Source organism: Actinia tenebrosa, unplaced genomic scaffold (genome assembly GCF_029948245.1).
Source record: "Actinia tenebrosa isolate PJP-AT-01 unplaced genomic scaffold, QUT_ActTen_1.0 PGA_scaffold0__85_contigs__length_37466705, whole genome shotgun sequence".
Taxonomy (NCBI): Eukaryota; Metazoa; Cnidaria; class Anthozoa; order Actiniaria; family Actiniidae; genus Actinia; species Actinia tenebrosa.
Window position 1 is genome coordinate 5,710,903 of NW_028292569.1, and position 26,476 is coordinate 5,737,378.

The 26,476-nt window shown below is 37.8% G+C and overlaps 5 protein-coding genes and 1 long non-coding RNA gene across 8 annotated transcripts; 3 read left to right on the plus strand and 3 right to left on the minus strand.

Moving 5' to 3' along the window:
* Positions 1–3,345: 3,345 nt before the first annotated feature.
* Positions 3,346–6,627, minus strand: LOC116286357 (GPALPP motifs-containing protein 1). Of its 2 annotated transcripts, none has more exons than XM_031692839.2 (8): positions 6,018–6,627; positions 5,781–5,887; positions 5,388–5,465; positions 5,125–5,191; positions 4,949–5,040; positions 4,162–4,263; positions 3,778–3,837; positions 3,346–3,654 (listed from the first exon to the last, which is right to left on the minus strand). In XM_031692839.2, exons 1-8 carry the CDS (start codon positions 6,301–6,303, stop codon positions 3,493–3,495), a joined length of 954 nt encoding a protein of 317 aa, XP_031548699.2. In that variant the 5' UTR covers positions 6,304–6,627; the 3' UTR covers positions 3,346–3,492. The 2 variants fall into 2 exon arrangements, with proteins under 2 accessions (XP_031548699.2, XP_031548698.2); XM_031692838.2 differs by having other exon boundaries at positions 5,781–5,890.
* Positions 6,620–8,958, plus strand: LOC116286359 (peptidyl-prolyl cis-trans isomerase NIMA-interacting 4). The gene is made up of 4 exons (XM_031692841.2): positions 6,620–6,727; positions 7,214–7,278; positions 7,666–7,785; positions 8,060–8,958. Exons 1-4 carry the CDS (start codon positions 6,649–6,651, stop codon positions 8,216–8,218), a joined length of 423 nt encoding a protein of 140 aa, XP_031548701.1. The 5' UTR covers positions 6,620–6,648; the 3' UTR covers positions 8,219–8,958.
* Positions 8,959–9,188: 230 nt separating this feature from the next.
* LOC116286354 (uncharacterized) lies at positions 9,189–26,417 on the minus strand. Its single transcript, XR_016119278.1, has 3 exons — positions 26,283–26,417; positions 12,109–12,160; positions 9,189–11,150 (listed from the first exon to the last, which is right to left on the minus strand). It is a non-coding gene; the product is annotated as an uncharacterized LOC116286354 (long non-coding RNA).
* LOC116293909 (uncharacterized) lies at positions 12,052–26,048 on the plus strand. 2 transcript variants are annotated; one of them, XM_089027301.1, is made up of 5 exons: positions 12,052–12,181; positions 19,287–19,416; positions 19,769–20,007; positions 21,207–23,167; positions 25,310–26,048. In XM_089027301.1, exons 3-5 carry the CDS (start codon positions 19,889–19,891, stop codon positions 25,768–25,770), a joined length of 2,541 nt encoding a protein of 846 aa, XP_088883427.1. In that variant the 5' UTR covers positions 12,052–12,181; positions 19,287–19,416; positions 19,769–19,888; the 3' UTR covers positions 25,771–26,048. The 2 variants fall into 2 exon arrangements, with proteins under 2 accessions (XP_088883427.1, XP_088883422.1); XM_089027296.1 differs by having other exon boundaries at positions 19,803–20,007.
* Positions 13,226–15,841, plus strand: LOC148913332 (uncharacterized). Its single transcript, XM_089027281.1, has one exon. The coding sequence runs from the start codon at positions 13,360–13,362 to the stop codon at positions 14,947–14,949; it is 1,590 nt and encodes a 529-aa protein (XP_088883407.1). The 5' UTR covers positions 13,226–13,359; the 3' UTR covers positions 14,950–15,841.
* On the minus strand, positions 15,373–18,539 carry LOC148913333 (uncharacterized). Its single transcript, XM_089027276.1, has one exon. It carries the CDS (start codon positions 18,232–18,234, stop codon positions 15,823–15,825), a length of 2,412 nt encoding a protein of 803 aa, XP_088883402.1. The 5' UTR covers positions 18,235–18,539; the 3' UTR covers positions 15,373–15,822.
* Positions 26,418–26,476: the final 59 nt, after the last annotated feature.

The following is a 26,476-nucleotide window of genomic DNA, read 5'->3' on the forward strand; positions in this document are numbered from 1 at the left end:
ACATGTCATATAAGGGGAATGTTTGCTTGAATGAAAACTGTTACAACAACATACCTGTTTGTCTTTATAACTGGATGTAAAACTCTGTTGCACAAATTCATTACTTTCTATTTCAGCAATAGCATCTGCATTTGGTATCACTTCTTTTCCTTGAAATTATACGGGTAGACAAATTAAGGGTTATTCAAAGAAAAAAAAGACTGGCAAGGTTTATAGTTTTTCTTTAATATTAAGAAGATTTGTTGGCAATAGAGGCCTTGCACCATCATGTGCCAGTGCCCATAATACAGCTTGGTCTGCTCTGTGGTTGGATGGCAAAACAATAAAATCCCTTTGCTCTTGAGAATTTAATTCATTCTCATCTAAAACAACTGTATTGTTAATGCCATCTAACACGGCCACCATCATGTGATGGTGCAAAGCCTCTAAAGCATGTGTACAGCCACTTCCCAGCCCTTTCTGTCCATAGGGGAAAATGGGAGGGGGAAGCTGTACACAGGCTAGAGAATCAGATATTTTAAAACTTTTGCATGATTAAAGTAAATTATACTAGAAGTAAAACGAGCAAATAAAAAATGGGGGTCACTGTCATCAGAATCAGTGGGCACACTAAACCCATGGGTGAGTAATACCCATGAGGTCCTTAAGCTTACCAAGCTTTTTCCTTTCCTTAGCTTTAAGGAGGTCATCATCATTAGTTTCTATAAATGAATGAAAAATGTTGTGTTACTACATAGCACAAACAAATGATTCATTCATTTCATGTTTTCACTGCTGGTGCCCTACTTTGAGAACAGCTAGAGTGATGTGTCTATTTTCTCATTACCTGCTTGACTTAGAGCTTCTTTTATCCTTTGTTTGGTCTTTTCCTGTTCATAAATAAAATGTTTTAATTAATCTTCATTTCAGCTACTTTGATAGTTTATTAAGGTATAATGTGTAAGACAGGTATTTGGGAATATAAGATTTGCAATATCTACGATGGAAATGTCAACCAGAAGTGTAAATAACTTCCCTTTAGGGTCCGGGTGTCTTCAAAGTCTGTCTTCCCTGTGGATGAGTTGACTTTACTGACAATGTTTTGAATAAATCTCTAATGAACATAACCCTAAAGAGAAGTTATTTACACTTCCGGTTGACGTCGCTGTCATAGATTTTGCGAATCTTAATAGCACTAAAATGATAATGGTAGTATAGTAAAGTTCATAAATATCTGTTTCAAATCAATAACAAATTTTGCAACATACCACAGCAGTATCTTTGTCCCTAGAGGAATAAAAAGTAAAACTAAGCAATTATTGAAATGCAGATGTTCATATATTAATAATTGGCAAATTTTTAGGCATACTGTGACTCTACCACATCTTACGTAGCCATGACTAAGCATCATGATAAAAGGAATTAGTGGACAATGGGAAGCCATTGCAATGTTACAGGAAGTCATACCATCCACGTTCCAAGTCAATACTGTGTGTTTTCCACTCACACAAAAACAGCCCCAAAATATGGCTTACAGTAAAAACCACTGGGTTAATACTAGGCTTTTAAACAAATAGGCCATTTGAATTACAGCTTTTGAATACCTTTATTACTTTGAATCGGAAAGAAAGGACAATGATGTCATTGTGAATATTTCCTTACCCTCCCCTCCCCCTATACTACATAAATCTTACATAACTTGAACATTACACAGAGATTGATTTCACCTTTTCTCTCTTTGGCGCTCTTCACTATTTCTACTGCTACCTGGTGACCTACTTCTCCTATCTTTTGAAGAATAAAAAAGATTACAAACTTGTACAACCCATGTTAATACTGTGACAGCTTGCATCAATGTCGCAAGATATTGCAAATTAAATAAATGTACATGTAAATCCTAAACATATTTTTCCATAGTTAATAGAGGGAAATGGTTAGGAAACCCTTTTGTTATAAGTCTTTGTTCACTTTTTTCAAGCGTGACCGTGCACAATCCTTTGTTTTACAATTGTTTTACCATTGTTGGCAATGGCTGAGTGAACAGACCAAAATCTTTCTCTTGGCTGCTAGTTCAAAATACCTTAAAGATTTATAAGAGATATTTGAATATTCCTTACAATAATCCCATAGACGAAGTTTATGTTTACTTATTTTGCAATTTCGGATGAGCATAAATCAAACATTGTGCACGGTCAAGACCGGTTCAACATCAAAAGCGAACAAAGACCTGATAACAATAGGTTTCCTAACCATTCCCCTCTATTAACTATGATTTTTCCAAGCCCAACTTGAAACCTAGTGAAGATATGGAGAAAAGTTGTCTCAGGGACCAATGACAGCCCTCCCCCACAAGACAACTTTACAGACCTTATCAATGGAGTTTCACTTTTATAGTAAAACTCAGGTCTCAATGACACAGAAAGCCCAAATGGATTTTTTTCTGACTCAGGTCAGAGGTTACATATTAGTGCACATCACCTACGAGTTGACTCTACCCCAAAGTTGTCTCTCTTAACTGAGACGAGTTAAATCCTTCAGGTATACGGAAGGGGGAATTTTCCAAAGAAATGTATGAAACATTCGCACGCGCAGCGCAGGGTAATTCAAGGGGGCGGCTGTCTCGTGTCCCGAGACAACTTTTCTATGCTTATGTGACTAGTACTCAAGACATTTGTACTAACTAAACATACCTCTGTCACTCCTAAAACAGCACCAGGAAAAAATAGAAAAATAATTTTTTTTTAGTATTTAGACTATCTATTAAATTTTACGATTAACATCTAAAATGTTGAATATAAGTTTTGATTGTCCAGTACCTCGATTTTTTTGAGCTGTAGTATCTGTCTTCACTCGACTTTCGGTCAACACTTCGACTTCTACTTCTTCTTCTATGCGATCTAGAGCTTCGACTACGGGACCTAGACCTTCTTCTCCTGTCTCTACTACGGCTTCTACTCCGTCTGTCACGTTTACGGGAGCTTTTGGACCGTTTTTCTTTGCTTCTTCTATCGTCGTCCGAATCAGAACTGTAGCGCGCCATTTTGTTTTGTAATCCACAGGGATACCAAGCTAAAAATATCAAATTTTATGGGTATCCTGTGGTCTTCTTGGTTAGCGCTTCCGGAAGTCGGTGAAGCATGCAACTTCTCCTAATTAATAGTCTATTTTATTTCAGAAGATAGAGTGCTCGCACTAAACCCGTGAAACAAATACTAATTTTTAGTTCTAAATAGTGATAATCAAACAATAGAAAACAAAGGATTCTGTATGAATTACTACTAATTAGTATTAAATATTATTCAAGGGTTAAGTGAGTGCACTCTAGAATGATGGTACTTAATCCGTCAAATAAAAACAAAATAGATATTAACTAATAGTCGCAATTTAGTGCCAAGAAACATGTAGTCATTGATAGTCATAGCATTAAAAAAACGTGCAGTACAATTATTAAATGAGAGACAAACGAATATCATTGACATTATGTTTTTGTAGAAGAAATTATTTTACAAGAAATTAAAGATAACTGGAGCCAGACTTGGAACGTTGGAACCGTGATCCTAGTTCCTGTGATTTATTTATCAATGATTTTCTTTTTGATGGATCCATCATTGGATTCGCAAGGTCCTTGTCACGATCAAAAGGTCTTCTCTCATTGGGCTTCATCCCCTCTTCTTGCTGAAAAGTTTCAAAAATACAAAGACCATTACACATACTAATAATGAGTTGAGAAACAATTGTAATGCTTGATTCTGACATCAGGAATTGTCAGCACAAAAAATATTGAATTGACGTCTTTACCTTTTGTTTTTTCATCTTTTTCTGGTGCTTCTCTAGGAGTGATTCTTCTCTATTTGTTTTCTGTAACAGAAAATAATTATTGTTACTTGGTTGGAATTATCGAAAGCCAATCTCAATCACATAAGAAGTTGCAACATAAATTCCAAGTTTGTACATGAGTGAAGAAATGTCCCCAATTTTGGACAATTTTAAGGAGGGGGGGGGGGGGGGGGAGAAGAGTTATGAACAAGAGTATCAAATCATGTCTTCTTTGGGGGGCCACCCAATTCACTCTTCTGGATCTACCTTTGCCCAAATGCTCACAAAAGATAAAACAAGAGTTCACTGAAAGAGAGTACTAATGTTTAATGAATGTGAATGAATTTCTGCAAACATTTTCCTTACATTGTATTCTTTTACAATCTGTTCCATGTGCTTTTCTTTTTCTTCTTCCCATGGCGTCTTATACAAAGTCTCATTTGCTGAGCTCTTACTGTTTTTTCCAGCCTTAAAAAGTAATGGAATAATTCTCTAAAAACCCTGTCAACAATTACTTCCAAAAAGCACTTTTTTCCTAGTCTACTTATTAGTAGCGTATCACAGTTTTGAGGTTCAATCAAGGGTGGTATAACAGTTGTGCTATTGCCTCTTGCTTCAGTGTTTGTTGGGTCTTTCCCCTGATTCAAGGGCTTTTCTCCATGTTCTCTAGTTTTCCTCCCTCCAACTCTCTACATGCCGAATGCCACGTCATGACTTACAGCTGCAGCCAGGAGGTTGTTTCAAGGTTTGATAATAAAAATATCTAAGGTATAAATTCCAATTAATATATTGTGAATTGAAAATGCAGAGAAACACTAGAACATGATAAATTCATTTATAAATATAAATAATAATATTTATTTACCAATAGATCTTTTTCAAGATGTGCAAGTATTGCATGCTCAGATTTAAAAAAAGGCATTTTTGGGCAAGACCATTACGTGAGCTATGGAAAATACATACAAAACTTTGAAAATTGTGTTAACAAAGGAATATTTTAAGTTTCTTTTAGTTAGAGAGCACGATAATAATGTTTTGAAAGAACATAGCTCACTGGTTTCTTATCACACTGCCCGAAAAAGCCTTGTTTTAATGTCTGTGACTGCAATATTTATGAAAGCACTCACACATCTCAGAAATTATCTATTCATACCAGTTTTTTGGCCTTATCGGCAGGGGTGTCTGTCCAGACTGATTGATCACCAAGGTCTACTGCCTGTCGTCTAAATGTTCTGGGGCCAAGACCTGTAGTACATTATTTTTGTTAATAAAAACAACAAGCACTGACTTAACTAGATGAAAAGTAAATAAAGTGAGAGGTTTTCTCACCAAAGTTCTTTGCCATTCCTTGTGGAAGTTCTGTCATCCATTCTTCTCTTTTTTGTTTAACCACATTCTTGAATAAAGGAAAATACAAACTTGTATGGTTTATAAGTAAGGTTTTTAGAAATTGTTATAGAAAAGAAAATTGATAAAATAATGTGTGTGGAATGTGAACTTTTGAAAATGGAACAAGGATGCATGTAAATACAATATAACTTTATTATCAAGAGATGCACAATAGCCTATTACCGTATGTAAGAAAGTTATACCTTGCCTTGTAGCTTGTCTTTCATAGATTTTGATCTTGCTTCAATGTCTCTTTCAATTGTTTGTACATATGAGTTTGACTAAATAACAATAACAAAATTATCATCACCATTGCTGTCGTTATCATCACTATATTCGTCATGCCATCAATAACAACAGCATCTTGTTAGTTACTATTGTCAGCAATAATAACAACAATAACAATTGCCTTATGAAGACTAGTAGGTTGCAGTCAAAACCTCGTGGTCATTTCTACGAATGACCCTCGATCATGAGACAAATAATTAAGTGACATTTACAGTATCATTCTCATCAAAGGCCAAATGGCATTAAAATACATAGAATAAAAGTAATGTTATCAATGAAAAGTTTGGATCAAACAGACATGCGCTTACAGTAGAGGTGGAGGGCAATGGTCCAATGACAGGTCCTATGTCGTCATCATCATCATCATTATCATCATCATCATCAATCTTGTCATGTGCACTGTGTTTAACATCATCTACTGCAATTATAACAGTTTAATAACTAAGACTTTGTTACCCATGGAGCAGTGGTCTCGTCATGGTAGCTCCCTAAATAATATGTTCAACAAATATTTTATTTGTTGAACATATATAAACTTTGTTTACCTTCTAAAGTTGCAGCCTTTGTCATCCCCGGTGGAAGAGCAGGACCAATTGGTACATTTCTTTTGTTATTCGATAAATGGGGAGGTAAGGCTGGTCCATAAACGTCGTTGTCTTGTTCTTTTTTGTCCTCTCGTTTTTCTTCTTCACAACTTGGTTCACATTTTTGTTTTTTATTTAATAAATGTTGAGGAAGACTTGGGCCTATTTCGACGGTATCTTCAGATTCCGTTAAAGCATGTTTTCCCTTCTTTAACAAATGCGGAGGCAAAGAAGGTCCAATCTCCATGATATGTAGATTTTTTAAACACTAAATATAGTTCACTTCACTGTCTTTTCTGTCCGCCATCTTGCCTGCTCAAGTAAAACCAGCCAGCGGTTCGCGCTTAGTAACTTTAACAGGGGAGGGGACAGGAAACATATTTTATTGCTTCCTAGGAAAAAAAATATTATTTCTGTGATAGTTGCTGCCCTAATTTTCCAACTAAATACATTATCTTTAACATTATGTCGTACTTCTAGTTATCATTTTTATATTTAAAACCCAATATAAATTGTGTAAAAATATTCATTTAACCCCTCCCCCCATAGATAATAATGCTACATCATACTTAGGTAGTACTATAGAAGAAGAATGCCTCCAAAGAAAGGCAAAGGTGGCGGCGGGAATAAACAGGATAAAAATGCAGGAAAGGGTGGAAAAGGAGGCAAAGGTAATGTTGAAGCATGATATCTTGGAGTTTAGAAATAAATTCAAGTAGAATTCGTTCACAGTAAATATAGAATAACGCAGCAATAAAACGTTATTCATTTACAAACTATTTTTTCAAAACCATAGAGTCAGCAAAGTAACATCAAATAAAGTCAGTGTTTTTGTTTATCCTGTAAAATGAAAACGGCTGATAATAAAGAAGCTACTGCATCAATATAAATGTCACCCTTCACATTTAAATTTAATGATTTGTTGATTGTTTCATTGACTGATTGATTGATTAATTGACTGACTGACAAATGGGTTACTGAACATCAAATAAACTCAGACAAAAGGAGAAGAGAATGTATGGAAAGAAACAATATTCATGCTTTCTTTCCTTTTCCCCTGACCACAGTCCCTTTAATTCAATCTGATCCTAGAAGCCCTAGCTCTCAAAGGCATTATTGTTCTCTATACTAACTTAGTACTTTTGTACTACCTGAAGGAGGAGCATCTGGTGGATCAGAGGCCGCAGAGGGAAAAGAAAAGAAAGGAGGTACAGCTGTCAAGGTATGTATGAAAGATTAGATCTAGACACATTTCGAAACATCTCTGTACTCACAAGGAATATGGAAGTTTGACTCAACCATCTAACTAAACTAAGGAGCAAGTTTCCATGGGTTTCAGTTTAGTTGCCAGGGGCTACCCATCATGTCCTGACTCCCCCCCCCCCCCCCCCCCCCCAATCCATCGCCCTCCTCATACCAACTCATAAACTCCCTGAAAATAGTTTTAAAATAGGTGAATGCAGGGAAAGGGTTTGAAGTTAACATATAATCCTGAGTCCTGAATTGGGATACCTGTAATAATGTAATAATCATCTTAGCTATCATAAGCCATTACAAGAGACCATTACTATAATTACTCTTGGTAAAAGATCTCCTTTATCGTACAAAGGTTCGTCACATTCTGTGTGAGAAACATTCTAAGGTAATGGAAGCAATGGAAAAGATCAAGGCAGGGCAAAAGTTTAGTGAAGTTGCCACTGCATATAGTGAAGACAAAGCTAGACAGGGGGTAAGAGATTTATTTGTCCAATTACAGAAAGCACGAGTGGAGTAGTGGTGAGAGCACTTGCCTCTCACCAAGGAGACCAGGGTCTCCCTCTGCAAAAACAAACATTTTGGTTAAATTTGAATTCAATCTATACCTTAACCTTGACTTGGATCCAGCAAGAGATTGTTGCAATGTTTGATAAGATTTAAAGACTACAGTAATGCTTGAATCTTTCCTCTAAGTAGAAACACTTTATAACTTTTTATGAACAGGTGTCTTCTTTTTTTAATGTCAGGGAGACCTTGGTTGGATGACAAGAGGTTCAATGGTAGGACCATTTCAAGATGCTGCATTTGCACTTTCAAAATCAACTGTAGATAAACCTATATACACTGACCCTCCCATCAAAACTAAGTTTGGTTATCATATTATCATGGTAGAAGGCAAGAAATAAGTACTCAAGTAAATAATGGCTATAAAGGTTACTTTTTAGGCTATATTTCTTATTTTATAATAATTGGCATGGCAGGCAGATGACAGTTTCAGGATAAAATAAAAATAAATCAATAGACCTCATCACCTTCGTTGTTTGTTGTCCCATTTCGGACCATGTCCCATTTCATGTAATGTCACTCTTGGGCAATTTGCATATGAAGGTAAAGAGGTCTATTATTTATTTCCATTTCACAGTCCCTTCACGATAGGGCCCAGGTCATTAGTCAGCAAATTGTTTACACGTGCAGTCAAGTGCATCCATGTTAATACTTTAAGGCGCCACCATTACGCGGAGCAACTTCTCTGGAACTTGTCTCGCAACAACGTTACGTCACAAGTTGCATGGAGCATTGCAGTGTGTAACCAACAGAGCGCAATATGAAAAATGTTGCGAGATAAGTTGCAGCAATCGTTGCGAAAAGTAGAATTCGTTTTATCTTTGGCAACGATTGTGTCTCCGTTGCACCTTGTAGACACTCTTGCAACTTGTGTCGCAACACTGTTGCGAGACATGTTGCAGAGAAAATTGCCATGTAATTGCGCCTTTACTGCACATTTCTTTTTGCGCTTCCTGCTCTTCACAAGCCACTTCTCTGTAGCTCTTCCCCTTCTTGGTTAAGCATCTAATTTTGATTTTCAACCTGTAAATAGACCTTCAAGTGTCATTCCCCCGACAATAAATGAGCCGGATTCTTCGTTTGTGTTGTATCCATATTCATGTGCCTTCTTATATACTCAACATGGCCAAACGGTTAAACGAAAAAATAATACTATACGAAATGACACGTGGTCTGTAATGGTCCGAAAATTTAATACGCCCAAGCTATAAAAAGGTGTCTCTTGAACTTATTCACCGATTGGAAGCGCGTATCCATGCAACAATTCATACGTCTCATTATAATGTGATCAGTTAGGTGCCATCTTTGATCTTTCTTGGTGTAGCAAGCTTTATTGCATTCTGGGCTAAGGTTTTTGTTTTACAGGATATTGATGAGCTTCATTATCCTTGGCTAAATTTTATTGTCTTCACATGCCTCAGGTGCCTTGCGACACCAAGAAACAGTCCGGGCAAAATCGTTCTACTTGTGAATCAGAGCAGAACTGAAAAACCGAGATGAACTCAATTTTGTGTTATATACTTGCAAGAGACCATGATACTTTTGATTTTTAGCGTACATTTTGTGTGTAAAGGCCGGTTTAGACGGTACGATTTTCGCCTACAACTATCGTATACAGTCAATTCAAAAAATGTTGTCGTGGACCAACTCAAGCCTACGCGACTGGACCGAAAGGAACTCTGGGTAGCAATCATTGAAGCCGAATTGACTCCATAATTTTATCTGACTAGTTATGCCTGGTTTACAGCACGAACCTTCGTAGGCGAGCGGGAAGTGTTGAAGGAGACGTTCATTAATGCCTTCATATTTTCGAAATTGTGAACTGAATCATAACTACTTTGTTTTTCTTTCACTAAACCCAAAGACATGCATTTGATGGATTGTTTCTCGCCATTATTATCTTATTACTAGCGGGAACAATTAATTCAGAACGAATATTTAACCGCTTCATTGATTTTTACCCATATTTTTTTCGGTCCAGTCGCGTAGGCTTGAGCCGGTCGACGACAACGTTTTTTGAATTGACTGTACAACACGCTCGCGCCATCCTACAACTCGAGTAGTAGCGTGTAAATCAAGCCTACAACTCGCCTACGACAGACGCGAGCGCGTTGTGTACGATAGTTGTGGACGAAAATCGTACCGTCTAAACCGGCCTTAAATGGGAAACACTTTTTGAAAGCTTGAAAAACTATAAACTATTAACCAGGAAATGTTTTTTGTAAGGCCATTAACTTCTCAGTACAGCTGTCTCGTTCAAACCGTGGGCTTCTCGCATCACTTTGTGGCAATATATCAACCATCACTGATCCGCGTCAACGGAGTCGTTTCTTCTGTTCTGTGCTCTAGTGTCTAATGCTCTCCATGTCCAAGGTAACTTTTCTTAAACTGGCTTGAGTGAGTGACCTCAAAATTAACGTGATACCATGCAATACGAGTTTTGAAAATTTTCATGCATTTACAATAAGAGAACCAACTTTGTCGACTAGGCACTAGACAGGCAAATACTGAAATATATTAAGCGCAAAAGAAACTTGCGCTTTGAAAATCGCATCTGGAGCTCGCACCCAGAAAAAATCTGACCGTTTTCCGAGCATCAAGAAAAGAAAACGCCTAGCTTTGGATCGGTAAAGCTAGCTAAGGAATATTTCATGAAAATTGAGTTATTTAAGTAAACTTATTTATTTATTTAACGATAAGGAAATGTTCCATGCTTTTCTGAGGGAAATGGTCTGTACTCCGTGCGTGGTTTTAGCATAATTACATTTTTTATAAAGAATTTACATCTTTTATAAAGAAATGTGGAAATCAATCTTTTAACAAATTTCAATAATGAAAAGCAATTGTCTACTTCTTCCAGCAAAGCCATGTGAACTTTTTCGGTTCTTTCTGGTTCCGAGTATTAGAAAACCTGAGCTGAGTTGAGTTGAGTTCTGGAAACGACTCTTCATGCACAATTTGCTGACCAAGCTTATGTATGCGGACTAGGTAGCATTCATTCATTATATAAATCATGGCTAGAAGCCCGTCTTTGAAATACTGTAATCCTTGCCTTGTAGAGAATAGTTTTTTCATCTTGCTAGCCCGTGCAGTAAACTTTTTTTTGTTCTAAAGAGACGAATGCAAGGGTTGATACAATCCTGGGCCCATGGCTTTCAGTTCAACGCATAATATCTGTAATTTTCGCTTTTCAGTTGTTCCAGTTCTTTGATTATTCTTTCTTTTTACGTTTTCTAAAGTTTCCGCATAAAAATCCATCGATTTTTAAGCGAGCTGGAAGACAATATTGTGAGAAACCACTGTTAGAAAACTGGCCAGAACTGCAAACGCGACTCGAGAATGATATTTTGAATACATCGTTAAAAGCGGCCCAAATGTTTGAGCTACAAAATATGTTAAATTCAGAATCATCCGAGTGTTTTTGAAGCGATACGAGCAAGTTAAAAAAATGGCTAATTTTAATCACCTTAAAATTAAAAAGAAAAGAAAAATATAATGAAAATAGTCCAATCAGAGTTCGAGTTTTGAATCGGTTATTATTTCTAATTATACAGCTTCTCATTAATCCCATATAGGTAACTGTCCAATTATTTTCTTAATTGGACAGGTCTTGTTGATATGGGATTAATTAGGCAGCTATATAATTAATAGGTAATGGGACTTCATGCTCCCCAACCAAGAAATAATTAGACTCGAAAAATTCCTCTGACTGCCAAATTGGACTCGGCCTGCGGCCTCTTCCAATTTTGTCAGTCCTCGGAATTTTCCTCGTCCAATTATTTCTTAATTGGACAGCATAGAGTCCTATTACATATACAAATCCCGAGTCTTGGTATTCTCAGAAAGAATAATGAATTTCATTTCAAAATTCTTGGTTGACGATACCAAGATGGCGGCTGTGAGTCACATGGTTGCACACACTCTATAGTCCATTTTACAGTTCCGTTCAGTGACCACGAACAATAGTTTCATGTGGAGTTTGGAGTTTCCGCGCATACAGTTTATCATGCGTGGCAACTCCAGCCTGGGCTTGGAAATATTATTCAGTGGTCACTGAACGGAACAGTAAAATGGATTATTTCTCTCACTGGAATGTTTCCATGGCAACCTTCGTACAGTGTACTCGTGTATCAACCTGTATATTTAAATTAAACAACCTGTGCAATAACCAGCAACAAATTAATTAAATGGCCTGACGTCTGTGAATAACACTTGAATCTCCCCTACTCACCAACTGACATGAAACAAACCGTTCTCCAGCGAAAAGATAGATAGTCTGCTATCTACAAGAAAGCGCAAGACAAGTAAGTAAAAATATAATCCATTGTCTATATAAGGCAGGCTGATTTTGGTTGATTCGTATTGACTGATGCTTCATTCATTGGCCAGTGAATCATAGTTAGTAGAATGTTAGTAGAGGGGACTGGATTCCACTCTTTGACTAACTATGAGTGAACAGAGGCAGCCATGACAGGAGGCAGGAACTATTGAATCTGATCTAGTCTGAATGGCACGAGAATAAATTCAGTTTCCCCGGGAGGAAAAAGACTATTGTTGTGCCTCCTGTCATGCCTGCCATCACGTGATGGTGCAAATCCTTTATACAGCTTTTAAGTTTGACGTCAAGATATCGTATGAATAAAACGACTTCCTGCGTCGAAAACGAAAAGTAGACGACGATGCCGCGGCGGCCATCTTTATTCGAAAGGCATGGATAGCCCAGGGGGCGTAACGCTCACTTAAACAACGCTACATTCTCTTAGGTCTTGGATGGGGTTTAAAAATTTACAGTGTTGTGTCTTGAACAGGGTATGTTTTTCAAGATATTCTTGTCTTACGTTCATATATATCCTTATCACTAAACAACTCCTAGTACTCCCCCTCAGTCGATTTACATTCCCCCCTCGTTCCCCACATCAAAGTCCCCCCTCCCCCTCCCCCCATCTCCCCCTATCCCTCCCGCTCCTTTGGCCGCTACGCAGGCTACTCTACAGACAGGGCAGAAAAACAACAAGCCCGCTACTGTCACGATTTTTTTTATTTAGCTGAATTTAATGCTCCAAATTTTTAGGCGTTTCTTTCGTGTCACTGCTGCACGAAACTTGTGACGAAATTTTGTCGAATTATTAGAGTAAATCTACTTAGTATTCACGAAAATGTCAGTTTTTCCTGCTGATCAAAATGTCACCTCTCCCATGATACACGTTTCATATCTCGAATACGTATTCAATAAAGTTTTGTTGCATTTGATATTTTGCTATTTGGCTCCAAAAGAAAGTGTTTTCTCAAAATATTGAGCTTAAACACGTAAAGCTCTCCTTATTGGGAAAGGCCAAAAACCGTTTTCCTGCCCTATCTACAATTCTTGGCTTTCACCCACGTGACACCGGTCTTGACAACGGTTGCTATCCGCCATCTTTGTGCCCCTCGATAGTAAACAAACAGACGCGACAGAGAGATATGTGTGAACTTTTCACTGAACATGGTGCATTGTATCGTAGTTGGTTGCGGTTCAAAGAGCGGTAAGAAAAAAGTTTCCTTTTCTTCAATACCTAAAGTGATATCGAATCAAGGCGAAGAGCACGAAGAGTTGACACGAGAGCGGAGAAGGCTTTGGATTTCGGCCATCAGTCGAGGCGATACTGACGCGAAGAGGGTTCTTGAAACCGAACGTGTTTGTGGTCTTCACTTTGTCTCTGGAAAGCCTGCAAAAGTCTGGGACAGGTATAATATTGATTGGGTTCCAACTATTAACCTTGGAAAAAAGGAAAGTCAGGAAGAAGATCTGAAGGAAGCAGCGAAAGCTAAGACAGAACGAGCTGAAAGGGCAAGAGAGCGCAGGAAGCGAATCATAGAACATCAGCAACTTGGAGTCGAGAGGAAAAAGAAGGACTTGAATCAAACTGGGAATGCTGTCCAAGATATCGAGTTTTCTACCGAAACACAGAGTAATTCATGTTTTAATATTGAGCCTTCTTGCAGCAGTGCGAATGATGAGCGTGAAGAAATACTCGACAAGAGCACCCAGACACCCGTAGTGACTTTCAAGGACGAGTCAACACAGATGGACTTAGACTTAACTTATTTTGAAGGTTCACAGAACGCTGACACACAGACAGATGAATTTGAATACATGTTTTTAAAATCTGCATATCAAGCTCCGGACAGAGAATTCTTCGATACAGCTGATAAAGTTCGATTTTACACAGGACTACCTTCCTATGAAGTCCTGATGGTGGTGTTTGAGCATGTCGCGCCACATGTTCAACGGAAATCTACAGTTCTTAATAGATTTCAAGAATTTGTGCTGGTACTGATGAAGCTGAGACTAAACGTTCCCTTTCAAGACCTAGCGTATCGTTTCGTGGTGTCCCTGTCAAGTGTATCAAGAATATTTACCTCTTGGATATTGGCAATGGATTCTAGGTTGTCCTGCTTTATCCATTGGCCTGAAAGGGAACAGTTGTGGAAAACTATGCCAATGTGCTTTCAATATACATTTAGGCGCAAAGTAACTGTCATAATCGATTGCTTTGAAGTTTTTATTGAAAAACCAACAAATCTTATGGCCAGAGCTCAAACGTTCTCATCTTATAAGCACCACAACACCATAAAGATCCTTATTGGTATCACTCCCCAAGGTACAATTTGCTTTGTTTCTGAAGCTTGGGGTGGCCGCACCTCAGATAAATATTTAACTGAGAATTGTGGATTCTTAGATAAGTTGACCCCAGGGGATACAGTCATGGCTGATCGGGGATTTACCATCACAGAAAGTGTTGGTTTAAAGCATGGAAAACTGGTAATTCCAGCATTTACCAAAGGGAAAGCCCAGTTAGAACCCATTGACGTTGAACATTCAAGGGGGATAGCCAGTGTTAGGATACACGTCGAAAGAGTGATTGGTCTACTGCGGCGAAAATACACTATTCTGGAAGGAACACTGCCCACAAACTTTGTAAGCAGCAACCAGAATGGGTCACCTGAATTCCAGGTACCAATCGTTGACCGCATTTTAAGGGTTTGCTCTGCACTTGTTAATTTTTGTCCTTCCATAGTGCCATTTGAGTAGTACATTTTTCATAAAAAGCAGGGGTGGTAACAATGTTTAAAGTTTTTTCTATAATAACATTATACCAGGAGAAATCATTATTACATTGCGACAGGCACAAAACACTAAAATCACAATTACTATTTCACTAGAAATAAAGCAACAATTTTATTCACATTCTTCAACAAGTCCAAATATGGAGGGGACAAACAATCTTAAAAATTAAATTTTGATATGAAAAAGGGCATGAAGGAAAAAGAAAGTGAAAATAACTCATTACCTATGGCCTAATTTTTCATCTGAGATTATGTGCTAAGAAGATAACTGTGGCTAACACATGAATACTGATTTTGATTCAACTAACAATTTTTTAGCCAGAGAGAAATTGAAAAATATTATGCCAAAGGTAAACAGAGGTCTAATAATATTCAATAGCAACTGAAATGTTTATTAATTAATTTTATTGCTAGAAATATTGCTCTATGTATGACTCATTGTCATGTTACTGTTTCTTCCCTGATACACCATTTCCCTGAACATGGGTTCCTGCTTATTTTAATATTGTCACTAGATTTCATAATAAGAGATGTAGATTGAATCTCGAAAGAAAAGATTTTAATATGTTGGTGTATTTCTCAAAGCAGAATTAATCTGTTTTGACTGAGCCTAAAGTAAGAAGCTGATAATGCTGGACAGTTCAGACACAAACATTTTTACATTTTATTCACTGAGTTCCAATGAAAAGATGTCTGATTTAAATCGCTTAAATGAAGTATTTATTTTGATTATCAGCTTTTTGCTTTTGGTTATTTATTAAAAATTATTTATTATAATATTTATGTCATATTACTGACTATTACTTATCACTAATAATTTTCTTTGCTAAAGAATGAATTAAAAAGTTGGAAACATGCTTATTTGTCCACCTTTAAGGGAAGCTAATAAATGGGGACGCATTTTAGCAACATCAAAAGTTACATGACTGGGGTTAGTACCAAAAGCCAAACACGTAGCAAAAGCAACTGAAAAAACTCCGCAGTCGCTACCATTACTTTGTTGCTGAACTGGTACAAATTCTAAATTAACTAGTCTTCCACCGATTAAGTCATTTGCTTGCTCCTCTATTTCCTGGCTAATTGCATGATGGTAGAGACTATCATAAAGATTTACAACACCAGGTAAGCATCCTATACTGCTAATACATACCCAGTGATCAGTCCCTGTATGCAAAATCTGAATAAATTCTCCCGAAACTACATCAAAGTTCCTTACTCTTCCTAGAGTTGGGCCCTGAAATCCCTCAATTGACTGGTTTACATTCTGCAATAATACTTGGGTAGCTTGAATTATATCACCATTAAGCCATCCAGCAGGATCACTGATGAGGTCATAATCAGCATTGTTTAGTGTTGCAAGGGCACTATACTTGTCAACAACACCGGTTGTAACCTGTGTGATTTCAATATCATCTTCACTGTCACTATTACAATCATCTGTTTGTGATTCTGAAGTTTCTGGTGATGGTGAATTGCTTGGCTTGGCAGAGGTTGTCTTTGAAGAAGTAGAAGTGGTAGGTGTGGATGATTTGTTTTCTTTAGCTTTACAGGCACCACACACCCACGTTGACTGGTGATTCTTTGGCATTCTTTTCAATCCCAAACAGCTAAGATGAAAAAAATGACCATTTGTACAGTTGGCATTGTGGCACTCGACCAGTTTATCACTTATGAGTGCCTTTGCATTACAAACACAAATAGCATTGCATTGCATTGCAGCTTGGTTGACAGTAGATGGTTTCGGCTTGGCTTTTGAAGCCCCAATTCCTCTCTTAAACTGTGGCAGCCTGCTGCAGTGAGGACAATACCATCTTTTAGGTATGGACTTCCCACCTACAGCCAAACATTCTATGTGAAATTGGCCATAAGGACAGTCAGCATTACTGCAGGAGACCATCTCATCACTGCACTGTCCTCTACAAAAGCAGACTGCTTGATCACCTGGAACTTTAATGATAACATTGCACTTTCTTGTGTACCACCGTCCCAAGATCTCAGGGAGTATGCCGATCCTCCAAAATGCTTCAAGCTTTTTCACGACAGTTTTGAAGTGGTGGGGGTCTGGGTAAATTCTCTCACACACAATGTGTGCATTTCCATCTGAATCCACAGCACAAACAACAAAGTCAGCATATTTTCTTTCTGGCAGAGTAAACAACTGTTGTTGAACCTGTAAGTAATAATTGTGGCTCTTCTTTAGCTTCATTAGGCCATTTACCACCTCAAGACAAGAGTTTTTTTGTAGAACATACTGCTTAAAGTCACAGTTGGGGATGGAAATGGGACATTTCACCTCTCCACATCCCAATCCGCAGCAATTGCAAGAAACTAAAAAGTCTGGGGTTGCATGGATGAAAGGAAATTCCCTGTTGATGAACAAACCACATCTCTTAAGTTCAAAGTTAATATGCTTTGTTTTCATTAAGCTTTCATATGCATTAATGGCATACTGTTCGTACTTGATGCCATGTCGAATGGCCTTGTTATCCAGCTTGTACAAGTGGGGGTAGCAGATAGATTGGATCAGTGACTGGGAGGGCTGAGCTAGGTTGGTGTTGTAGGCAGCACCACATACAGAGGCTCCAATTCTGCCAGCACGATGTCTAAAAAAACCTGGGCCCTTAGCTTGATCTCTTGTGTCTTGCTCAACCGCTTTTATCTCCTCGTCTGAAATGTTCAGCTTGACATCTAAGCACTTTCGCAACAGTTCTAGATAATCTAGATCTAAATTACAAGGCTCGTAAAGATCACATAAAACTGGAACATTCCGACTTTTGGAAATGAAATGGTCAGCGAAGGGGTCGATTAAACTTAACAAAGCAGCTTTTGTTTGGCAGTTGTAGAGTTTTGTGTAAAATTCCTCCTTTTCCGCTGCTGAAACTTGGGCTGAAGGGTTCGGGTCTCGTCCAGGTCCAGCTTGATTTTTACGAGACTGTCCTAAATTTTCATCATTCAATTTATCAATGTTACTGTCTAGAATCTCTTTGAGTTTTTTCGCAGAAGAGAAATCTATGTCCTTGGCCCTTGCGTAAGATACTTGGTTGACATACGTGGGAAGAAGCCACGTGCACTTAACTTGGGTACAGGCTAATTTCCCGTTGATTCTTGTCCAACATTCGATGTAAAATAAGACGCTGGCAACATGCGAACAAGATTCTGCTAGGCCTGCTTTACAACCCAAACAATGAGCAGAAAAAATCGTACCATCCTTGCCGGCAATGATCCAAATATCGGCCAGAGGGTCATTCATGCGTTGGGAATGGCGAACTTTCGCCACGACCACATGCTTGCTTGAGATAATTCGTCCTCTTACTGAAGCCACAAATCCAGACACCACTTGATTATATGCTTCCAAACTCTCGTAATTTTTAAACTGATCGTTCGTATAATAGCTCGTCTGCAAAACCAAGTAACTAAACAAAACATTCAGGATCAAACTGCTCACTTGGTATGGTGACTGGATCAACGCCTACTGCCTCGATCTTCTTCAAATAACGTTCCTTTACATGACTTTCAAGACCTGATCCATATTTCGAGAGCACTGGCACAGCCATTTTCCAAAGTTTTGAGACGTCATTTGGCTCTGAAGCGAGCTAAAACTCTAAACACTATAAAAATGGCCTACTATTATCATAACATTTCACACTCGGAGGGGCACAAAGATGGCGGACGCCCATATTTGGATAGGTCGAAATAGGTCAGTTACGTCACGTGAAAGCCAAGAATACATCAAATTACCCGCACAATGCAAGGAACCAAGTGGTGATCAATAATTCATTATAGCTTTGTTACAGTAATGATGAAAAGGTAAATTATACACCGTGAAAAGATGAAAAAACTTACTGACGTTTCGGACGCTAGTCCTCCGACGAAGGACTAGCGTCCGAAACGTCAGTAAGTTTTTTCATCTTTTCACGGTGTATAATTTACCTTTTCATCATTACTGTTTCATTAGAAACACCGACGCAGCTCACACTAGTTTTTAGCTAGTTATATCTTTTTATAGCTTTGTTATATCACTGAGACAAAAGATGCGTCACTAGGAAACAATGCCAAACTTAATGAGAAAAAATAATAAAATTTCTACCTTGCTAAAAGCAGGCCGTTTTGAATAGTATAATCTTAAAGTACACAGGTTTAAGCGTAGTCCATAAAAAAACTGAGAAAGAAGAGCATTTAGAAGGTGGCCACATTATTGCAGATGTTTATAAATGGCAAATGATTCATTATGATTTTCACTTCTGTTACAAGGTTTTATGAATGCTGTGATCCTCTTTTTCTTTTAATAATTTAAATCAACAGTTCCTAAACGGACAGAATGACTGACTTACAGTAGTATGATGGTGACAGTGTAAAATGGAATAGTTTTTATTCTACTAAGTGTCGACAATGGGTTGCGGTCAAAGCATTGAGAAAGCATTTCATCTGAAAGGTAAGCCAAATGATTTACGCATGCACAAATGATTCCGAATCTAGCTAAGTTATTCAAAACATTGGATGATTTTGCTAAAAAGATGTCTTTTGAAATTTCGTTTTGTTCCGAAATGGTTACAGCACAAAATAAAAAACATAAAAAAACTACCGAAAAAGAGGCAGAGAACTGAGAACGCACGTTCGCGATAGAAGATTACATAGAAGATTTTCAGGAGTAGTTATTAAAAAATCGCATTGAACATCTTGCGCCAAATTTGTATGTTCTAAGAGTGTTTTGAGTAATTCATTAACGTCTAAGGTAGTATTTTACAGCACATTCTGTGTTTTCTGTTTGTTTATTTTTCTAACAGTGACTTATCCGGCTTTCCTCAATTACTATAACAGGGAAAAAAGATGACAGGCCCCATTGACATTCTTATTAACTCACAGAATTATTTAAACTTCAAGACTTTTCTCGGCTGAGTAGGACGATGGCTTCTTTACGGCGCGTAAAGATGGTTTTTGCGATGGGAATTATTTTTGTTGGGTTTGTCACAATTTACCAATTACGCAAGGACTATCTTCTGGACATAATAAAACTACATTTAAGGTAGGTAATAATAAAGCGTTTGTTTAACATACCATTAATTTTGTTTTCGAAAAATTTTCTCTTCTACCAATCAGTTAAACTGTTTTCTTTCTTTCTTTTTTTTTTCTTTTTTTTTTTTTTTGTAAAAATTTAAAGGACAAAAATTATGCATAATTTAAAAAAAGTCTTATTGTTCGCTCTAAAGGCTTGCAACGTTGGTCTTAATCGCGTGGCAACTAATTGAACTCGTAAAAGCAATAAGGATAGCAATAATTATATCCTTGATGTTTCAATTGAAGAGCTTGTGGTATGCTTCGTCAACTATTGTCAAGTAGCACTGAGTCGTAGCACTGATTTTTTTTTTAAATGTGAAACCAGAAATCTCAAATTGTTTGTAATACGTCGTGTTTCTTAAACTTTAATATACTCCTCACTGAGACAACATTTACATAGTGGACGGTTACACGTGTGAGACTTTGCCACGTTGGTTGTTTGCGATGTCACTCAACTGTATAGTTTACTTTACTACCATTATCGTTGAAGTGCGACCCGCGAAGTTTGATGCCTCGCTCACCGACTAGCATTTTAACGACCGTCAATGTCCTCTCATCCTATAAATTTTTTTATTTCAGTTTATTATAATTTCTCTCGAAACATTGTGTTCTTCAAACCCTTATTACATAAGTGAATCATAAAACACACTCTTGACAGTAATGATCGATAAAAGGATAGATTATACACCGCGAAAAGATGAAAAAACTTACTGACGTTTCGGACGTTAGTCCTTCGTCGGAGTACTGTCTACTCATTTGAAAGTAGTCCGACGAAGGACTAGCTAGCGTCCGAAACGTCAGTAAGTTTTTTCATCTTTTCACGGTGTATAAATTATCCTTTTATCATTACTGTTTCATTAGAAACACCGACGCAGCTCACACTAGTTTTTAGCTAGTTATCTCTTCTCTTGACAGTAGCTCATCCCCATCTCTACTGAAAACGTTTTTATCTACTATCGACCGACCGCGAGAGGAAAAAACAACAACAAACAAATAGGGTATACAAACTTGACAAACAAACAAACAAAATATGGCAATGACAAAAACAACAACACCAACACCAACAACAAAAAAAGGTTTAAAAAAATACCCTCGCTGGCGGCACAGGCATGACGGTAAAGAAGGCATAGCTGTAATACTGACAATGGAAATTCTTTTTTGATATAGATTCCTTACCAACAGAGACATTAGCTGGCAATATTTACAGCGCAAGCGTATGAGTACAACGTTTGATACCGCTGAAAACAAGGACATTAAAAGAACCACTGATAGTAGTAATGGTGCGACAACCATGCAACACGACGACCGAGAAACGGGGCAGGGAGCGAAGGATTTACTTACAACGTGCAATCCAGAACCAGCAGAACAACTGAAAGAATTGAGAGAAAAAGAGAGCAACGAAATAAGAAACGAGCCCGGAAATGGAATGGAAACTTTAGACTCATACGCCGAGATAAAATATTCAGATAATGACATAGAAAAGAGTAAAAGGATGCATTCTAATACTGTCGTTTCCAAAGAGCATGATAAGACTCAACCTGTTAAGAAAGAACGTGACAGGATGCAGTTGGTCGCTACACGAGAACGTAACATGACTCAAGCTGTACGTAGCAGCAGTGTAACGCATGTGGATCATGTGACTGAGAGTACTCGGAACTTCAAACCAACCACGAAAACATCATTGGGAGATAGTTCGAAGGCTACGACGACAGAATCTGTTCTTCCAACTAGTTATAAAACCAAGACTGGAAGTGTATCGTACACCCCAACGAAACGACCCTTGAAAAGTCTCAACTCTTGTAACCTGCCAAATCTCAATCCATGGGATGAATCAATCAAACACCTTTTAAAAGACGTTGGATTTGATCCCAGATGCAGCTCGCGGTCCGAGAGTTCCTTTTATGATGTCATTGTCAATAGATTGGTTTTGAGGAACAATTCTGGCACGCGACCCGTCGTCTCCTTGGAAACCATCCACCGTGAGAAAAATACAGACAATTCTTATTATGCCACCAAGGAAACTTTACAGATGAACGCTTCAGCTGATGGGGGCTATGAAAGTAAGCCAATATTGGGGTCTGATTTTTTTCGGATATCTTATTCTTTGAAAGGAGAGTACCATAGAAAAACGTATTATTATGCTAGAGTTGTCGCGCGGCAGGATGTCGTACAACAATCAAAAATGATAAGACTTAAACACAATCTTAAGAAAGGTCTTCCTTTGAATATATTGATGCTGGGAATTGATTCTACTTCGAATGCTAATTTCGTACGCAAGATGCCGCACACTTTAGATTGGTTAAAAACGGAAATGCGCTCTTACGTCTTGAAGGGATATTCAATTGTAGGTGATGCAACCACGCCTGCATTAACTGCATTACTTACAGGAGAACGCGAGTCGACTCTCCCCGAGGGACGTATCGGGGTTTCCGGTAGCAAGCATATAGATGAATGGCCTTGGATCAGTAGACTGTACGAGAAGCATGGATATGTGACGTTGTACTCGGAGGATGACCCTGAAATGAGCACGTTTCATCTACGGCTCAAGGGCTTCTCTCAGCCACCGTTCCATCACTATATGCGTCCCTTCTGGCTAGCTATCGAGGATGAAGAGATGAGAGACGAGACAGGGATTTGTTCTGGAGGAGTGTCTTTGGTGAACTACACCATGGACTATCTGGTCAGTTTTTTTGAAGCTTATAAAGAAACCCCTAAGTTCGCAATGGGGTTGTTATCATATTTGACGCATGCACATCCAAACCAACTGAGTTACGGAGACCTGGATGTCTTGTCCATGCTTGAGAAATTGAAATCTCGTGGCAACCTGAATGACACTCTTCTGGTTATATTTGGAGACCACGGCTCACGAAACGACGACGTTAGAAATACAATGCAAGGAAAGTTAGAGGAGCGGTTGCCATGGTTATCGATATCAGTCCCTGATTGGTTGGAATCTGAGTATCCTGACTTGACCGCCGCACTTGCTAATAATGAGCAGATTATTAGCTCACCGTTTGATGTCCACACAACACTACGTCATATGTTAGCTTATCCAGAAATCCCCAAGGCAGGTAGCTACCACAGTCTTTTCACTAATCTATCACGTGACCGGACGTGCCAAGATGCAGGTAAATCACGTGACCTTTCATATTTAAGGAAGGTCATAATGTTGGTGATGATGGTAATGATGATGATCGATGATGGTGAAGATAGTAACAATGATAATAATGATGGTGATGATAATATGAATTGATGGTGCAGCTTGAACCACTTGTGGTGTTGTTGTTTGTGATAATGATGATGATGGTGATGATAATGGTGATGGTGGTAACAATGATGATAATGATGGCGATGATAATATGAATTGATGGTGCAGCTTGAACCACTCGTAGTGTTGTTGTTGTTTGTGATAATGATGATGATGGTGATGATAATGGTGATGGTGGTAACAATAATGATAATGATGGCGATGATAATATGAATTGATGGTGCAGCTTGAACCATGCCACTTGTGGTGTTGTTGTTGTTTGTGATAATGATGATGATGGTGATGATAATGGTGATGGTGGTAACAATGATGACGATGGTGGTAATAATGATAATAATGATGGTGATGATAATATGAATTGATGGTGCAGCTTGAACCACTTGTGGTGTTGTTGTTTGTGATAATGATGATGATGATAATGGTGATGGTGGTAACAATGATGACGATGGTGGTAATAATGATAATAATGATGGTGATGATAATATGAATTGATGGTGCAGCTTGAACCACTTGTGGTGTTGTTGTTTGTGATAATGATGATGATGGTGATGATAATGGTGATGGTGGTAACAATGATGATAATGATGGCGATGATAATATGAATTGATGGTGCAGCTTGAACCACTCGTAGTGTTGTTGTTTGTGATAATGATGATGATGGTGATGATAATGGTGATGGTGGTAACAATGATGATAATGATGGCGATGATAATATGAATTGATGGTGCAGCTTGAACCACTCGTAGTGTTGTTGTTTGTGATAATGATGATGATGGTGATGATAATGGTGATGGTGGTAACAATGATGATAATGATGGCGATGATAATATGAATTGATGGTGCAGCTTGAACCACTCGTAGTGTTGTTGTTTGTGATAATGATGATGATGGTGATGATAATGGTGATGGTGGTAACAATGATGATAATGATGGCGATGATAATATGAATTGATGGTGCAGCTTGAACCATGCCACTTGTGGTGTTGTTGTTGTTTGTGATAATGATGATGATGGTGATGATAATGGTGATGGTGGTAACAATGATGACGATGGTGGTAATAATGATAATAATGATGGTGATGATAATATGAATTGATGGTGCAGCTTGAACCACTTGTGGTGTTGTTGTTTGTGATAATGATGATGATGGTGATGATAATGGTGATGGTGGTAACAATGATGATAATGATGGCGATGATAATATGAATTGATGGTGCAGCTTGAACCACTCGTAGTGTTGTTGTTTGTGATAATGATGATGATGGTGATGATAATGGTGATGGTGGTAACAATGATGATAATGATGGCGATGATAATATGAATTGATGGTGCAGCTTGAACCACTCGTAGTGTTGTTGTTGTTTGTGATAATGATGATGATGGTGATGATAATGGTGATGGTGGTAACAATGATGATAATGATGGCGATGATAATATGAATTGATGGTGCAGCTTGAACCATGCCACTTGTGGTGTTGTTGTTGTTTGTGATAATGATGATGATGGTGATGATAATGGTGATGGTGGTAACAATGATGACGATGGTGGTAATAATGATAATAATGATGGTGATGATAATATGAATTGATGGTGCAGCTTGAACCACTTGTGGTGTTGTTGTTTGTGATAATGATGATGATGATAATGGTGATGGTGGTAACAATGATGACGATGGTGGTAATAATGATAATAATGATGGTGATGATGCTGATGCTGGTGACGATGCACCATGATGATGATGATGATGATGGTGGTAATGATGGTGGTGGTGATGATGATGATGACGATGGCGATGATGACGGTGGCGATGATGACGGTGGTGGTGATGATGATGATAATGGTTGTTGTACCAATTATAGTATGCGAGGTTACGGTTTATCCAATCAGATTGCTCGGAAACGCTACTTACACGGTCACGACACAAAATTTGCAAAGATGAACTAGTCCAGTATTTTTTTATTTCTAGGAGCTATCGTAATCAAATGTTACTCTTGTCAATTAGGTATAGACGAACACTGGTGCCCATGTCTACAGTTTACACCTGATGATACACAACGTCAATCTGTTATTGGATCCGCCCAAGCAGTAGTAGACCACATAAATAAACGACTGACCAGCAGTCCCAGGCTAAAGAGAGCGTGTCATGTTATAAGCCTTGTCAGGATCCATAGCGTTATGAAATATGAACCCAATTACAAAGTACAGACATTCCATTCTACCAACCAGAAAGTTTACAACAGCAGTCCAAGGTATAGAACGCCTACTAAGGATGATTTGCACTACTTGATCACCATGGAAACGTCGCCTATGGGTGCGCTCTTTGAAGCCACAGTTGCAATTACTCATAACGATACCGTGGTTGTTAATCCTAATATAAGTAGAATCAACCTTTATGGAGATCAACCAAATTGTATTGCGAGGACGCATCCATACCTTAAGAAATTCTGTGTGTGCAAAGCTTAATAACTGAATACCTGAACTGAGATTTATTGTTATTGTATCAAAGTCGAATAAAACTGATAAAATACATATTTAAGAATAGATAAGCTTAAATATATAAATACATATAGGTATCGCGATTCACTAAATTATTCCACTAGGAATATAAAACAGCGCGCACATCCATTAACAATGAAAGAAAAATATTTAGAAAAATTACGCCATATAAATCAATGTCCTAAAAAGTCAATCTCCTAAGAAAAATCGTATATGATAATATATAAATCGTGAATAAATTATGATCAGGAGAGATAATAAAATAGGGAAAAATGTTAATTATATTATATATATATATATAATAATAAAAATGTCAAATATCACTCACAAGAATAAGCATACGGTTGAAGAATCTATAGTAACTATGGTTAAATCGAGATTCAATTTTAAGTTAAAGTTTCTTATATCAAACGTTTTCCCGTATCGAACATTTCCCAAAATATAACTGTCGCTCGAATAGTAATATTTAGTAATCTTACCTTGGAAGGTCTGGAAGTGAACATAGGATCTTTTATGGTGATTTTCCCGCCATTTAAAGCTTTAGATTGTTGAATATATTAATGAAAACTTTCAGATATTATAGCGAAGAAACACTTGAAATCTCAACCATCCTGAATTTGATCATTTAGCTTAGAGACCTAGCTTTTGACGAAGGAAGCCCAAAACATTAATA

Excerpts from the sequence above, each read along its gene's own strand:
- LOC116286357 (XM_031692838.2), bottom strand. The coding sequence starts at position 6,303 with ATGGAGATTGGACCTTCTTTGCCTCCGCATTTGTTAAAGAAGGGAAAA. Across the intron at positions 5,192-5,387 it reads AAGACAAGCTACAAGGCAAG|AATGTGGTTAAACAAAAAAG; the intron begins GTATAACTTTCT and ends CCTTTATTCAAG. Across the intron at positions 4,264-4,948 it reads CCGATAAGGCCAAAAAACTG|GCTGGAAAAAACAGTAAGAG; the intron begins GTATGAATAGAT and ends TTACTTTTTAAG.
- LOC116286359 (XM_031692841.2), top strand. The coding sequence starts at position 6,649 with ATGCCTCCAAAGAAAGGCAAAGGTGGCGGCGGGAATAAACAGGATAAA. Across the intron at positions 7,279-7,665 it reads AAGGAGGTACAGCTGTCAAG|GTTCGTCACATTCTGTGTGA; the intron begins GTATGTATGAAA and ends TATCGTACAAAG. Across the intron at positions 7,786-8,059 it reads AAGACAAAGCTAGACAGGGG|GGAGACCTTGGTTGGATGAC; the intron begins GTAAGAGATTTA and ends TTTTAATGTCAG.
- LOC148913332 (XM_089027281.1), top strand. The coding sequence starts at position 13,360 with ATGGTGCATTGTATCGTAGTTGGTTGCGGTTCAAAGAGCGGTAAGAAA.
- LOC148913333 (XM_089027276.1), bottom strand. The coding sequence starts at position 18,234 with ATGAATGACCCTCTGGCCGATATTTGGATCATTGCCGGCAAGGATGGT.
- LOC116293909 (XM_089027301.1), top strand. The coding sequence starts at position 19,889 with ATGGCTTCTTTACGGCGCGTAAAGATGGTTTTTGCGATGGGAATTATT. Across the intron at positions 20,008-21,206 it reads ATAATAAAACTACATTTAAG|ATTCCTTACCAACAGAGACA; the intron begins GTAGGTAATAAT and ends TTTTTGATATAG. Across the intron at positions 23,168-25,309 it reads CCGGACGTGCCAAGATGCAG|GTATAGACGAACACTGGTGC; the intron begins GTAAATCACGTG and ends CTTGTCAATTAG.